Below are 16,775 nucleotides of genomic sequence, written 5' to 3'. Positions count from 1 at the left end.
CTTGTTCTGGGCTTCGGCTACTATCCCTGTCTTGGTAATCTGACCAGGGCTGCAGTTTCATGGGTGGAAAAGATGTGCTGTGTGTGAAAGGGTGCTGACTTTGGGGTCAAACACTGTTGGGTTGGAATCCCGGCTCTTCCACTTACCAGCTGTGTGACATTAGTCCAGATATTTCATCTCTCTGAACAAGACTGTTGTGAAATGTTTCTCATGATAAAACTATCTTTATTTCTGATCCTGTGAATAGTACCTGTTGACGGAAAAAAATCTCAAACAATATTTAAAAGTACGAAAAGAAAATAAAAATCACCTGCAGTCCTACCACCATGATATGACCCCTATTAATATTGTATGTTCAACCTTAATAGATTTCTTTATGCATGTCATATATGCTTAAACATATATAAGATGAGATTATATTTAAAAGCTTTTTTAAGTGTATGCACAATGGATGGACGTGTGAGACAATAAAAATACTATCAGTGGTTTTTACATACCGATGTTGTTATTGCTGTCGAAGTTTGAAACATAAATAAATGTGTTTTACTCTGAAGAACAAATACAGTTGCCTAAAAACAAATAATAATATGAAACTGTAACTATTTTGATGTTTCACAGCAGATACGTGAAAACAATTATATCTTCTCATGAAAATTCTTATACATCTAAAGACTAGAAAATAGTGATAACTACCCAACTTAAATTATGCAATAGCCTTACTTCTAAATAATTCAAACTGCTTTTTCTCTACTTTGTCCTGTGCAAGAAATATGATTTTTAGGTGAGAAAACTTGAGAAAACTAAGGCCCAGTAACTTCTCTTAACTCCCTAAAGAATGTGTATTCTGCTTTACCCAATCTTTCTAGACTTTCTACCCTCTCAAGTTTTGTAATACTTCTTATCTCAAAAAAATATTCAATGTCTAATTTATAAAAACAGTGTGAAACAAAATTCTCTGATACTCTTGGGGTTTAACAAAACTAGAGTTAGCAATCACAGTTCTGGTCTAAGCAGTATTAAAATATTTGTTTTATGATTTGGGGGTTTAAAAAAAAAGGCTTGTGGTGTGACTACAACACATGACGGGGAAGGGGCCAAACCCCTGCCCTTTCCCAACAGGCTGTTGAACGTACACAGACCCGGTTGCTTGCTCATTCCAGGTCTTGGATCAGAGGAGAAGGTAAGGCACCCATTCTGAGCAGAACACAGCATATCTTTAAGAGTTTTCAGAAGCAATACACCTTGGAGGAAATCAGCTTATTGACAGAATACTAGGATTTCTCCAAGTATGAAAGACTTTGTTCCTGGTAGGGACAAGGTAGGAAAAAAGAAAAATAATGAGAGGACAGTTAAACCAAGGCAAACCCACCCTGGAGCAACAGACAGCTAAGGCTGGATGATGAAACTGAAAGGTGGGGTCCAGCCTGGCCTTGGCTCGTGGCTGCTATGGTTGTCTGTGACCTCCACATCTCCAGGTAGAGGCATGCAGAATTCATAATGGAATTATTGTATTAGCAGGAGAGATGAAGGGGCCAAACCCAAGCCACCCAAGGGAGTAGATCAGAGGAAGGACTCAGCCATCTTGACCCGACTCTGCCTCCTCACCCCTGCTTTCTTGTGTCCTCTTTAAAGTCAGCGAACATTTGAGTGCCAGCTGTGTGCCAGGCATTGTATGGGGCTTTTTGTTTTCCTTTTCCTGTTCCTTTGTTTGTTTGTTTTTGTTTTCTTCCTTTCTCACATTCATTCATCCACTTAATACTTAGGAAGCTGCTGTGTTTCAGGTCCCACGACAGAAGTTCAAAGTGCAACAGGAACTTGCTAGAATCTTCAGTCTTCTGAAGCAGTGAAGCAAGTAAACATGGAGTTACAAATCCATGGTGAGGGCAGGTAGAGGAAGCACAGGGGGCCACGGACACGCACAGGAGAAGCCCTCGACCCATGCTGGGCGAGAGGGAGGGGGACCGGAGCACAGGGAAAGTAAAGGGGTGGAAGTAATGACTGGCAAGGAGGCAGGAACGGGAGACTGTGTATCCACTGCAAAGGGATTCGTCAGCCATGCGGGGAATTTGGGGCTTTATCCCAGTGGGTATTGGAAATCATTAAATGTTGGTTTTTGTTTTGTTTTGTTTTGTTTTGTTTTTTCCTTTTTAGACAGAGTAACATGATCAGATCTGTGCTTTAGAAAAGATCACTTCATCTGCAATCTGCAGGAGAGATTGTAAATGCAGGAAGCAGTGACACTGTTAGGGTGCTGGTACAGTAATTTAAGTTAGAGAAGACTGTTCTCTAATTGGCACAATTGATCCCAAATTGAGGTGGTGACAGTGGTAATGGAAAGAAGTGGGTAATTGCAAGGGCTATTAAGGAGGTGGGATTGAAAATCTTGTTCATTGATTGAATATGACTATATATGGATATAAAGAAATAGTCAGAGAAAAGACTCAGGTTCCTGAAAAAAACATCCAGATGGGTGCTGAAGCCAGTCACTAAAGAAGGAGCATAGAAGATGTGAGTCCAGGAATGAGAAGAAATAGTGGTTTCAATTTGGGCTGTGTTGAGTTTGGAATAATCCATTCACATGGGAATGTCCCATAGGTTTCCGGCTGAGGGTCATCATCAAGTAGCTAACAATTGAAGGGCTGTTGATTGATAGTGTTGAATGATGCTGAGAACTCAAATAAGATAAGGCTCAGATGTGTCCACTGAATTTTTCCTAAAGGAGTTATCGATGACCTTTGGTGAGAATGGTTTCAGAGAATAAAAGCAGAAGCTAGATTTCATTGGAGTGAGAGTAAATGGAAGTTAAGGAAAAGGAAGTGAGTATGCACAACTCTTTAAACAACTCAGACTGTAAAGTGGGGGAGCGAGGAAGGGTTGTAATGTAAAAAGGATATGTGATCCTTGGAGGTTTCTTTTCCTCCTTCCTACAGGAGAGACCTGAGTTGCTCAGATACTAGCTAGGGATCGGGGGATGAGCGGGGATGCATGGATGGTTAAAAAAAAGAAGAAGAAGAAAGAAAGAGTCAGTTAAGAATAGGGGTTTATATTTACTGTTGATGAGGAGGCAGAATGGTGTAGCCTTTCTGAAAGTCACTGTGATGGCTCCACAAGAAGCTAAGTATGTGGGGGCATAAGGTCCTGCAACCTCATTATGGTGTATGTATTTGGAAGATCCGAGAGCAGAGACGTGAATGGACATTTGCACATTGATGTTCATGGAGGCAGTATTCATGATTTGTAATGGGTGGAGGTGGCCTAAGGGTACACTGACTTAGGAACAGAATGGTGAACTGTGGTGCGTGCATATAATGGAATATTGAGCAACTACAAGAAGGAGTGAAGATGTGAGACACAACACAGCTAGGTGAATGGATCCTGTATACAGCATGGTGAGTAAAGTATGCCAGAAACAAAGGCAAACACTATAATGCCTCACCAATGCGGACTAACTACAATGTGAAAACTCAGAATTGAGTCTTAGAGCACAGCCTAACAGGGAAATGATTATTGTAATGGCCCCTAGATTGTAAGCTCTTACAGCAGTCAAATCTATTCTTGAATTGTAATGGCTGTCTCCACACTCGGAGATGTTGATCCCTTAATGTATAACCTGATTGGTCTCTGGAATATTGGGTATCTGTATTACACCTGAAACTCAGAGCTAGAGCTTGGCAGATATGAATATCAGTATTAACGCATACAGCTACTGTTAAAAAAAAAAGAAAAGAAAAGAAAAGCTGAAATAGAGCCCAGACTTCAATTAGAGATATGAATTAAGCAGATCTGGTTAAGAGTAGAGCAAATTGGGCCAAAGGGTAAAGGTTGAAACTGTGTGTTAAAACTTCAACTTCCAGGTGAGACCAAGGGAAGAGATGTTTATTTGGTGTAGGATCTATATTTTCTAAACAATATAACTTCTACAGTCAATTTGTTCAAACACTACAATTACATGGAACTTTGAATAGGAAGTGAGCTGTGGTAGGTCTGTATATTAGAGTGAAATAGCAACACATCCTAAAGTAATTCGGGTGGAGAATAAAAATATATATTAGGGGCCCCCCTGAGGAGCTGGGGGAGGATGCAGAGGTGTTGGACTTCCTCACCTGGATTGTTGCTGATGTTCTCACAAACATTGGGGACTGACAGCTTCATGTGCTAAGCCCTCTGTCTTGGGGCTGGCCCCTATGAAGCTTGTTGCTGCAAGGAGAGGCTAAACCTGCTTATAATTGTGCCTAGAAATCTCCCCGAGTGCCTTTTTGTTGCTCAGATGTGGCCTCTCTCTCTAACAAAGCCACCTTGGTAGGTGATCTTGCTGCCCTCCCCCGTACTTGGCACCTGACTCCCAGGGGTATAAATCTCCCTGGCAACACGGGATATGACTCCCGGGGATAAATCTGGACCCAGCATCGTGGGATTGAGAACATCTTCTTGACCAAAAGAGGGATGCAAAATTAAAAGAAATAAAGCTTCAGTGCCTGAGAGATTTCAGATTGAGTCAAGAGGTCACTCTGGTGGACATTCTTACGCACTATATACATAAAACATTTTAGGTTTTAATATATTGGAATAGCTAGAAGTAAATACCTGAAGTTACCAAACTCCAATCCAGTAGCCTTGACTCTTGAAGATGATTGAATAACAATGTAGCTTACAAGGGGTGACAGTGTGATTGTGAAAACCTTGTGGATCGCACTCCCTTTATCCAGTGTATGGATGCATGAGTAGAAAAATGGGGACAAAACCTTAATGAAAAATAGGGTGAGTTGAGGGGATGATTTGGGTGTTCTTTTTTATTTTTATTTTTTATTCTTATTCTGATTCTTTCTGGTGTAAGGAAAATGTTCAAAAATAGATTAAGGTGGTGAATGCACAACTATATGATGATACTGTGAACGGTTGATTGTACACCATGGATGACTGTATGGTATGTGAATATATCTCAATAAAACTGAATTGGAAAAAAAAGAATAGGGTTTAAAGTACAGGAATAAGACAGAATAATTTAATAGGGTAGTATACATAAACCTGGGGAAATATGATTCAGATCACAGATGAAGAAGATCACTCTCTTATCTGTAGAGAGATGGAGAGTTATTTTTCCATTTAATAGGGGAAAAGGAAGCAAGCATGAGTCTGGAAATGGTCCATGGGTCCGTGTGGGGCAACTGGGGAAGGGGAGAAGAAAATTAAGGGAATGAAGGGTGGCAAAAATTCAGGGAATTCCTTCTGGATGTTCTCTTTGTAATCTGTGAAAGGTTATCTGCTGAGAGTGAGGGGACAGTGGGAAGGTAGGGATGTGGGGAGAGTGGAGAAATTCTACAATAGTTGTTGTGTGAGAGGGGGAATAGAAATGAGTAGGGATACACAGAGGATTACTAGACAGAATTAATGACCGAGGTGAAGTAGAAGCCTGGATTTGTAATAACACCAAAATGAGAAATTGTGTGATTTTTATTCCACCCACTCCCTTCTGAGAATCTTTTTTCTTTTAACTACTGAATTAAACCAAAGCACATTTTAAAAATTACTGATAAAGTTGAATTTCTATTATCTTCTTTTGTGATTTCTGTTAACCAAGCTTTTTGTTTACTTTTTTCTCCTTTTGTGATTTCTCTTTAATTGATCCAGTTTTCTTTATCCCTTCTTTAACCCTTTGCTGATTTTGAAGTTATTCGCTCTATTTTATTTTATTTTTTCTATTTGTATTTATTTCAACTCTTTTTTATTTATTTATTTTAATGATTAACCTTAATTGCTCTGTTTGTATATGAAATATATATTTTATATTTATATGTGTTTATGTATAGATATAGGTAAATATATATTAATTTTAACAAAGTCTAAAATTAAGAAATACATCTAACCTTTTCCAGAATACTTAGAATTCTTTAACTCTGATGAACTCTCCCATCTTATGTCATTGTTTTATAATATTTTAGTTCAATCTTATTTTTAACAACTACTCCCAAACTGGTCATTTTTGAGGGCAGTCATTATTATTGAAATTGCTCATATATTTTTAAAATTCTTGCATCTCGTTTCTTCCTTTGGGATTTAATTTTCTTCTGATTGAAGCACACTCTCTGATAATTCTTCCTTCAACGGACTGTGAAAAGTAAGTGTCCTTTGACTTTGACTACAAATGTCTTTATTTCACCCTGACTCTTGAATGGGAATAGGATTCTACGTTGACTGTTATTTTTCCCTCTTGGAAGATATTATTTCATTGTCTTTTCATCATCTCCAATTCTTGGGATGCTAATTCTACTGTCTTGGGGTCTTCTAACTCTCTCTTTTGGTGAAACACTCCCTCCTATAATTGTGTATTGTAAGCTCATCTTCAATAGAGATCACTGTTTTCTGTACCTGTGGGACTTCCATGAACTATTAGTCGTTTTGCTCTATTCCAGAGTATCAGGCAGGGCATATTGAGGTTTTTACTCTGATAAGAAATTTACTAAAACTAAGACATTCCATTGAAAGAGATCTTCTTTATGAATTTTAGCCTTTTCATAGAAGTAACGAAAAAGAAAAAAAGAGATTATGCTTATTTTCCTGAATTTCTGCTGCTCATGATTCTAGTTTATTTTCAAGTGATACATATTTTCTGCATTTCCATGAAATATTTCTTGTTGGAAATGGAGCTTGGTGGTTTGTGTGGCCCACACCTCCCAACTGGAAGAGCTGACCCCTCAATCTTGAGAAATATCAGGAGCATTGATCCCCTTGCTCAATTAAGCTTGATGATGGAACATCACAGGAGCTTTCCAGCTCTCCACCTACCATCCCCATCCCAGTCCTCCCCACCACACAGTACATATGTACTGACACAGAGAGGCCACACTGATTCCCAAGAAGCCCTGGCTGGTTGGAACAATGGATCACTTTTGTTTTTCTCTAACAGGTCCAGGAGGCCAAGGTGACCGAAGTGAAAATCAACGAGGCCCGAGAGCACTACCGGCCAGCGGCCGCCCGAGCGTCACTGCTCTACTTCATCATGAACGACCTCAGCAAAATCCACCCAATGTACCAGTTTTCTCTCAAGGTGACTTACACTTGGTGTTTTTCACTTAATCATAGTTAAGCAGTGTAATGGAGCCAGTGCAACTCCCAGCCCTCCAGGAGACGTCATCCACGTGTTTCATTAGCTATGGCAGATCTGTGAGATCAAAGCCAGGACAGCAGTCACTTTGCTTTCAAACCTTTATCACAGTCCCCACCTCTTTGATTTGGGTCTGACATGACTCACTGGTGCTTCAGCTGGAACAAAATGGGCTTCCATAGCAAGTCTCGGCCTCAGTCATTCAGTAAGTACTGGGTACCGTGGTTACTGACCATGTGGAAGTAGATACCAAACATACAGAATAAGTGAGCCCTTTCCCTACGGAGACCTTAAACTATATCAGAGACGGTCAGGTATACCTGTCATTTGTGTCAATTAAAGATAAAAGCAGACAATAATAACAGACCAACTTTAAATTACCTCTGTCAGCCTAATATCCCCAAAGCTACTGCTTCATGATTTTTTAACTATTCCTAAAACCAAAGATGTTAGCAAATTCTAAGTGCTGACTAGACTTATTTTACTCATGGAAAAAGAAATGCCTATAAAATTTTAAGTACATCTGCGAAAGTACATCTTTGTCCCCCAGGGCATTCACCAATAGACCACAGATGAAGGTTTTAGGGGATGGTGGAGCATTTCTGAACTTCTGTGGTTTGACCCAACACACAGAGAGACCACACACACACACACACACACACACACACACACACACACACACACATACTCACACACACACAGAGAGAGGAAGAGGGAGAGAGCTAGAGCACATACACCTGCAGATACATGGAGATGACACGTGCACATACACACAGAGCGTAAATGCACACACACTCCTTGGTTCTCTAAAGTGTTTCCAGCTTAACTGCTGTGAGGAGGCCAAGATGTGGGGAAGGTGTGGGGAGGGCCTGCGAGGTCAGGGGCTCATTTAATTGGAGACGGCATTTTGCCTTTTCCCAATCCCCCTCCCTTAACTCAGCACGGTCTCTGCCAACTGGATAAATTGTGTTTGCAATATTTTATGTTTTCTCAAAATACTTGGCCTTATATTAACATCAGAATAGCATATAACAACCTTAGAATCAAGGAAATTGATATGACAGCATTTCCCATGTTTTCTGCATTGAGAATACATTGCTTTTGTAGTAATTAAAAGGAAATAAAATTTTATTTTAAAAAATAAAATAGTTGCACTTGAGAAAGCAGCAAATGAAAGACTTATTACGTGTTTTAAAATGGTATAAAATTAGCACAATAAGCCTAATAACTCCAGGATCACCTTCCCCAGTTCCTAGAGTAGTTGAAATTGATCTTAGATCTACCAGAAGCCTAACACAGAATCTCCTAAAAACAAGAAGGCAGATGAAGCTGTGAAATTGTGAGTTCAAAAAAATATGTTGTAAGTTGTTTTGCACCAATAATGTCTTGAAACAGGCTTGTTTTGTCATGGAAGCTCTATTTTAAAAACAGAGAGAGAGAGAGATCTGGGGGCCCCTAGGCTGTTATTAAGACTCTCCAAGGGCAACTGTTCATTGGCCGACTTGATCTTTGAAAGCAGATAATGACAAGAAGCTGAAGTGAGTTTTTCTCAAAAATACTAAAACTGCAGTGTGCTTAGAAGCCTTCTGTGATTTGCAGACAGACCCCCGGCCCCTGGGATTTTCCTGGTCTTGGTGGAACTGCTCTTGCATGAGGCCGGGGTTTACAGTTCCTGGTGCTGGAGGGGGAAGGAGAGGTGCCCCCAGGACACAGCCCCCGAGAGGCCAATTCCCCCTTCTGGGCAGGAGACGCACCTCCCAGGTGTAAAACGGGTTTTGAGCAGGATTAGGTTAAAACGTGTGTATTTGCTTTCACACAAGCAAAAACTCTCCAAGAACCAGGTTTTGGATGAGCTTGGAAGTTCATAATAAGGTTAAGATGTATCTTAAACAATTGTTGGCAGGGTAGCCCTTCATCAAAACCCAGCTAAAGACCAGGAGAGGGTTAAAGAGACAGACGCCGTTGCAAGTGCCAGAGAGCCCTGGAGGAGAGGACTGGCCGAAGGTGGGCCCAGCTTCCTTTGCTGTGGGACTTGGGCAGGAGAGGAGTAATATTTCCCTCAGAGATCATATAGAAGCAAAGAAAACACAGGGCACTTGTCCCAACCTGGAGACCCAAGGGCCCATGGATTTGCTTTTTTTTTTTTCTTTTTTTTTTTCCTTTTTTGGCCCACAAAGAAATATTTTCAGTATTTTCATTGTTTACCAACTGTGCCAGTTTGGTTATATTATGTCCCCCAGAAAAAGCCATATTCTTTAATGCAATCTTGTGGGGGCAGATTGATTAATCCTTTTGATTAGGGTGTGACCTCTTGATTGGATGTTTCCATGGAGATTTGGCCCCACCCATTCAGGGTGGGTCTTGATTAGTTTACTGGAGTCCTTTTAAAAAGCCAGATGTCACTGATGCTTAGACATGCTTGGAGATGCAGACAGAAGGACGTTTAGCTACAAGATGGAGCCCAGAGTTTGCCCCAGAATATTCTAAGACAGGACCCCCAGGGGCTTAGAGGGAAACGTCCTGGGAGAAAGAATTAAGGATGCACAGGAGCTGTGAAAGCAGTGGAACACAATCGGGGATCAGCAGATGCCAACCTCGTGCCTCCCCAGCTAACAGAGATGTTCCAGATGCCCTCGGCTGTTTCTTTAGTGAAGGTATCCTTTTGTTGATGCCTTAGTTTGGACACTTTTATGGCCTTAGAACCATAAATTTGTAACTTAATAAACTCCCTTTATAAAAGCCAATCCATTTCTGGTATTTTGCATAGTGGCAGCATTAGCAAACCAAGAGACCAACATTTAAAAATTAGGAGATTTCACATAAAATCCCAATTCCTGGCTTCTCCTGAATGTCTGGAAGATTTAGCAGCCCCTTGCTTGCGTTCTGCATGGTGTGGATTCACTGGTGCTGAGGCGGGCAAGCATCTCTGTGTGCCACAGTCCTTGCACCCCCTCGTTGTTACCACATACCTGGTCCCTGAAGGCATTGGCGTTTGAGACCCTTGGGCCACAGCATCTCTCATACTTCGCCAGGACATAGGAATTCATTTAACTAATGTTTTTTTCGATGTCTGTTATATGTGAAGAGCTGGATTGGATTCTGGGAAAGATAAGAAACTGAGTAAGACCTTGTTCCCACCTTCAGTGTGCTCATAATGTAGTATAAGTGAAAATATTAAAAATGTGTAAGATGGAAGGTAATGGATAAGGACCCTAAAAACTACAAAACTCACAGGTACCTATGAGGGGAGTGAGAGGCATCATGAAGACAAGGGGGAGACCTGAGATCAGGAGGCCACAGCGGAGCTGGGATCAGGCCCAGCATCCGTGCTTTTCAGACACCCGAAGTCAGGGGAAAAGGAAGGTGTTTTTTAAGACGGAAAAGGAAAAAGAGAGCCAAAATTCTTTTAGTATAAAGAAAATAGTGTGTGCCTAGGTTTTCTATTTTCTCAACATCTTTTCCTGAATTATGAATCCCTGCGTTTAAACTTTGTAGCTAGAGATTCTTTAGTGACCCCTGTCATTTTGGTAAAGATAGAGTTTTGGAAAGAAGCCATAGTAACCACCTGGGGAAGCCCCTCCATTGGGTCCCTGCCACACCCTGGTAGGTGGATGGAAACTTTACAAGTTGCCGTGGTGCTGGGGACATTATCAGTCTCTAAGTAGCCATTATTCCAATCTAAAACCTACCGAGTGAGGTTAAGCATCACACTGGGTGGGCTTGAACGTGGTCAGAAGGTTTTACTGGGATCATCAAAACTAAATGAAGAAGAAGAAAGGCTGTGGGAGCTTTGCTGATGGAAAAACCATTCAGCTACAGAATGGAGAGAGGATTGCACGTATGTTCACCATTAAATGCGGAAATACTGAGGCTCGAATTTTACATGCTCTCCATTGAGGTCCCAATACTTGGCATTAGAAACACAAGATTTCTTGTTTTTTTGAAGCCACAAAGGGAAAATAGACAAAAGTCAGGAAATCTGAATAGGTAAGAACTGAAAAGATCCAACTTGTATCTTGGTTTTTATTTGCTTTACTGATTCATTCTATTTGTATCACATTTAAGATGTACCATTTTTAGAATGGAGATTTATTTTTATAATCAATATCTGAGTTTAAAACAACAAAAAATTGATGCATATGATTCTTATTTTCTATTGTATCTGTAATGTGTAGTTTAGAATATGTGATCAAAGCAGGGAACACGCCCTCCATTGAAGGAAGGGTCCATAAGAAAAAAACTACACTCAAGGGGACTCATCAGACAACCACAGACCTAATAGGAAGAAAAACAAAAAACACATGAGAGTCTAATCATTACCAAAAGGAAAATCATTAATTAAAAATATTCTGAATGTTCAAAACATACAGGGCCCTGTTTGGGACACATGGTTGTATAGGACATTTGTTTCTACCCCAAAGATTTTATAAGGCAGTGGATATAATCATTGACCCCAGATGTTTAATATTAGCCACATTTACTCTGTGATCAGGTAGTTATCCAAAAAAAATTATTGGCTTTAATTTAATTGGTTTGGCTACTGGACATTTATTTTTCATTATCAAAGCTGTAGGCTCTTGTTTGTATATCACATAGTTTTTGCCCACTTTGTGGCATCGTAATAATTCATATGAGCAAACTAAGAAAAGAGCTAAAGGATGTTTTCTTGTTGCCACGGTTCCTTCTCGGCAGAATATGCTGGGAAAACATTTCTGTGGGCTGGCAAATTATAATGTCCTTCACAGGTAAGGCCACTAACTCTATCCAAAGAGAGCTGTGTAAATTACCAGCATCCTGTCTTCTCCCCGCACCAGGCCTTCAGTATTGTGTTCCGGAAGGCTGTGGAGAGGGCTGCTCCGGACGAGAGCCTCAAGGGGCGTGTGAACCACCTCATAGACAGCATCACTTTCTCTGTGTACCAGTACACCACCCGCGGGCTCTTCGAGTGCGATAAGCTGACCTACCTTGCCCAGCTCACCTTTCAGGTAGGATGATTGAAGAAGTCACCATCGTTTTATAGAGCCGAACAACTATTTCTCTCTGGCCCAAAGAGCAGGCGTAAAAACAACTTTTCTCTTTTAATATCACTGCTTTTAGACTGTCTACGGATCTCTAGGTAGAGGCGTCAAACAAGAAGGTCCAGTATGGGGCATGTGTGTGACCCCCACCATCATCCCACTCATGCTGACGTGATTAATCAATCATTGTAATCTTTCTTGTGGGGTCAGAGGAGACCTCGAGAGCCTCCCTCCAGCAGCAACTACCAAGCAATCCAAACTGACACTAAAGAGGGACCCAGTTGGCCCTACTAAGTACTTTTGGGGATTCTGTAAGAACTTTTCTAGAGTATCTGTCATTATTCACTTAGCTTTATGGTTGCAAGTTTACTGTCCCAAGCTTCCCTTGGTGTAAGAAATTGCAGAAATCTTTCTCTAGCCACACAATCTTGGCCTGAATAAGTCTTTTAACAGCTTTGGCTTTCTAGGGCTTGGGAGCCTCAGGACTTCCAGGGTTACTGAGTCTTTAATAATAAACCCTTACCTTCCTCTCACACTTAACATAAAAGGTCTTGCAAACCTATTTCCCTACACTTAACCCTCTGTAATCACTGAGAATTGGAACTTTTTTCCATGTGTAAATTAGGAGCACAGAGTAGCTCCCTTCCAATTCTAAAATTCAGTGATTCTGTGCTCACCTGTGTGCTGGGTCTACCTGTTGGGGCATCCTCAAGTCTGAGTTCAGGCCTGAGTGTTAGTGTAGCTTTTCCTCCTGACCCTCTCTGTTCCCCACTCAAGCCCAAATGACAGATCGGCCCTCAGAAAAAGAACTTGGACCCCAGCATAGACTTGTTTCCCTCCCGCCACACATTCCCCCAGGCTCCAAGGATGTTCCACCTCTACCTCCGACTCTTCTTTCCTCACAAAATATTTCAACCTGAGGTCTTCACCTTGTCTACTATTTCTAGTCTTTCTTCTTACAGATTTGTCCTCAAACTGACAAAATTCCTTTTTTCTTAACAAGCATGCCCATCCGTATCTTCACAGCACGACGGTTTGAAGTTGGGAGAACAGCCCTTACCAATGTGGATCCTTGACTTCAGCCAAGCCAAATCTTCGCCTTCCTGCACCGTCTCACTAATGCTTCTTCCCAGCTACTGCACCTTTCATTTCCCCCTCCCCACAAAGTCTTCCTTTCTTGTCTGAACATCCCCATCTCTCAGCAGCTCCAAGACCCAGTTGAAAATGACTTACAGAAAGGTGAGACAGATTAACCCTCTCCCCCTACCTGCTGATCACCTCCCTATTCTGGAACCCCCTTCATATTATTGATTCATAGATAACACTTCAATTTTGCACATATTCACATATTGCTTTGAAACTTCTCAAATCATACAATTTGTAAGTCATCTCCTCAATTAGGTTGCAGGAACCAAGCCTTGCAAGTATGTTCTCCATGTCATTTATGATAGATGCAGAATAAAAGTCTGCTAAGCAAGATGGAAGGTATGAGGTAAAAAACATGCACACAGGAGTGATGTGCCTGGATGTTGACTTTCTTTCATTCCGCCCTCTTTAAACAACCAGAATTGATTGGCAAACTCTAGTGTTAAAAAGCAGCAGTAATTAAAGTGAGTGACAACCCCTGACACCTCCAGGCCCCGGTGACTGCCACAAGCAAAGGAAACACAGTGTCATTCCCCATTGCAGATTCTCCTAATGAACCAAGAAGTCAGTGCAGCAGAGCTGGATTTCCTGCTCCGGTGTCCAGCCCAGACAGGCCTCACGAGTCCAGTGGAGTTCCTCTCTCATCAGGCCTGGGGCTGCGTCAAGGTCAGTACCAGCCCCTAAAAACAGTAGCTCTCATCACTCAGAGTTTTTCCCTGACACTTGCTCCCATGAAGTCCGTGGGGCTCTCTTTTGGGGTTCAAACATGGAGCACCCCCACAGCGGAGCTCACCCTTCCGGTGCCTGCCATAAAGGCTTTGCAGAGAAGGGGGAGGGGCATGCTGGTTGGAGAGGGCTCGGCCTCCAAGCTGGGAGCAGGGAACTGTAAGGTCCTGCCAGCGTCTCTAACTCAGCTGAGCTGCCTCCACCTCCCAGCGCTTAGGGCCAGACTGTGGGCACCTCTGTGAGTCCCTGGGCTGATGTAGAGACTCTGCCGCAGCACATCCAAGAAACTAACAGAGGCCCAGGATGAGTTCAGGCGTCTCCATGTGAATCCTAACTCAGTTTAACAGCCAGGATGCCTTCCATCCTGCAGTGCTCAGAGTTAACAGTAGCTCACATTCATCGAGCACCTGACATTTTACATGCACGCCTTATTTCAGTCTCATGTCCACCTGGGCAGTGAGTAGTATTTGTTGCCATTTAATGTGTGAGGAAGCTGAGATCACACAGCTTATAAGTAGCAAATGCAGGACACAAATTTCAGTCTGTCTGATGGCAGAGCCCATTTTCTTTCCAGATTCTGCAGCTTAGTCTACTTGGGATTCTGTGAACCTTGTAAAGATCACAGACTCTAGCTCCTTTCAGCAAGGAGCACGTCTGCCTTCGCAGGACCTGGCACGATGCTTGGCATCCCTCGGGGGCTCAGTAAGTGTTGCCCAAGTGAACACCAGCTCCAGGGTGCAGGCCCACCCTCCACTACAGTGAGCACACACCTGAGTGAGCACCTCGGGGTTCACCAGGACTGTGAGAGCAGGAGTGTCTGTGTTAACACCAGCCCTGCCGGTGACCTTCAAAGTTTGTGGCATTTTGCATGTGCTTAAGAGCCCAGAGAAGTATGAGTCTAAAGTCATGTGATTGGCTCTTTTTCTCTTTATGTTTCTAATTAAATTTTTTGTTTTGAAACACTTGTAGGAAATAATGCAGAGTGATCTCATGTACACTTTACTCAGTTTCCCCCAATGGCGATATCTTGCAAAACTATAGGGCAGTATCACCACCAGGAAATAGACACTGATACAACCCACCAGTCTTCTTCAGATTTCACCAGATTTGCATGCACACATGTGTGTGCATTTTAGTTCTATGCACCTTTATCATTTGTGTAATCATCACACAGTCCAGATACAGTAAGCTCCATCACCACAAGGATCCCTCATGTTGCTGTTTTATAACCACATCCACCTCCTTCCACCCCCCAATCTCTAATACCTGGCAACCACTTTTATGTTCTCCATTTGTATAATTTAGTCATTTCCATAGCGTTATATAAATGGAGTCATACAGTATGTAACCTTTTAGAACTGACAGTTTCACTTAGCATAATTCCGCTGAGGTCCATCCAAGCTGATTGACTTTATAAGACTTTATTGACTTTATAAGAACTTAACCGTTTATATTCATGTTGTCCCCTTGAAAAGAGTCATCTTAGGAAACCATAGGCTCATTCCACTAACGCTGCCATTACTCAAAATGCTTTTCTAACTTCCTCACCAGAGTCTGTAACTATTCTCTTAATCAACTTTATTGCTGCATATGAATCAGAGGTCAGCATTTTGTGTTGTTGTAAAGGGCCAGATTTCGTCTGAAAGCTATAGTTTACTGGTCCCTGATCTAAATAGTAAAGGTGTGATTTGATTTTTATTTATAAATGCCATTTATTTATAAATATGGGCTCACTATTGTGAATAAGAAGGGGAATGATATATTGGGAAAGAAACAAGGGGGAACTCCACTCACGACAGAAACCAAAATTACAAAGTTACAAAATGCCTAAGCATAATTATAATAAATACAGAGCATATGTATGGAAACTATCTATGTTCCTAGGCTATGTAATATTTAGATGAATAGATACACGCTGTTAGCACCGTCTAAAAGAAATCTAACGTGTGCCACAAATGCAATTTTAAATTTTAATTTAAATTTTTAATTGCATTAAAAATGTAAAAAGAGATGGATGACATTAATTTTAATATATTTTCTTTAATCCAATATAGCCAAAATATTATCATTTCAACATGCAACCGATATAAAACTTGAGTTATTTTATGTTGTTTCTGTACTGAGTCTTCAAAATCTGGTATGTATTTCATATAGTTACAGCACATCTCAATTCAGATACTAAATTTTCATGAGAAATAATTGATTAGTATTTTGATGTCATAAAATTTACAGTTGAAACAATGATTCACATATCCTAGTTGTTCTAAACCTATTTAAAAGTTTTCTATGTAGTAAATCATGCCAGATTTTAAATTTAACTTTAAAAATAATTAAAATTAGATAAAATTTAAAATTCAGTTCCTCATCATAGTAGCCACATTTTAAGTGCTCACCGGCCACTGAGGTCAGTGGCTTCTTTATCAGCCAGCAGAGTTGTAGCTCCTGAGAACAATGACTCAGTCACAGTCTGATGTCCTTATGGAAAATTAATTCTGGATAGTGGTTGGAACTAGAGCAATGATGGAAATGGACTGATTACCTGGACTTTGGGGTCAGGCATTCCTGGCTTCAAATTCAAGTTTGTGTGTGTGTGTGTGTGTGAGACTGCAGGCAAGTTAACCTATTTCTCTGAGTCTCTCTTCCCTTATCTGCAAAACGACCCTCATAATGCCTACCTCACAGGTTAAGCCAGACACATGATAAACGTACGTATATGGAAGCTGATTGTGGTTATGGTTATGGTTGAGAATTACCCAGAAACAAGGTGTATAGATGCTGTCGTT

The 16,775-nt window shown here is 41.2% G+C and overlaps 1 protein-coding gene across 9 annotated transcripts in view; it reads left to right on the top strand.

Annotated features, from left to right (window-relative positions):
- The window catches only part of DNAH9 (dynein axonemal heavy chain 9), a 322,619-nt gene that overhangs the window by 238,813 nt on the left and 67,031 nt on the right, over window positions 1-16,775 (top strand). For 8 of the 9 annotated variants that reach the window (XM_037808448.1, XM_037808450.1, XM_037808449.1 and 5 more), the window contains 3 exons: window positions 6,905-7,045; window positions 11,917-12,087; window positions 13,810-13,932. In XM_037808448.1, the coding sequence (XP_037664376.1) occupies window positions 6,905-7,045; window positions 11,917-12,087; window positions 13,810-13,932 (435 nt within the window). Of the gene's footprint in view, window positions 1-6,904; window positions 7,046-11,916; window positions 12,088-13,146; window positions 13,360-13,809; window positions 13,933-16,775 lie in introns of those variants that run through there. The other variant, XR_005212602.1, reaches the window with a different exon arrangement.

Source organism: Choloepus didactylus, chromosome 18, assembly GCF_015220235.1.
Source record: "Choloepus didactylus isolate mChoDid1 chromosome 18, mChoDid1.pri, whole genome shotgun sequence".
Classification (NCBI taxonomy): domain Eukaryota; kingdom Metazoa; phylum Chordata; class Mammalia; order Pilosa; family Megalonychidae; genus Choloepus; species Choloepus didactylus.
This window is presented reverse-complemented; position numbering and strand designations above follow the sequence as displayed.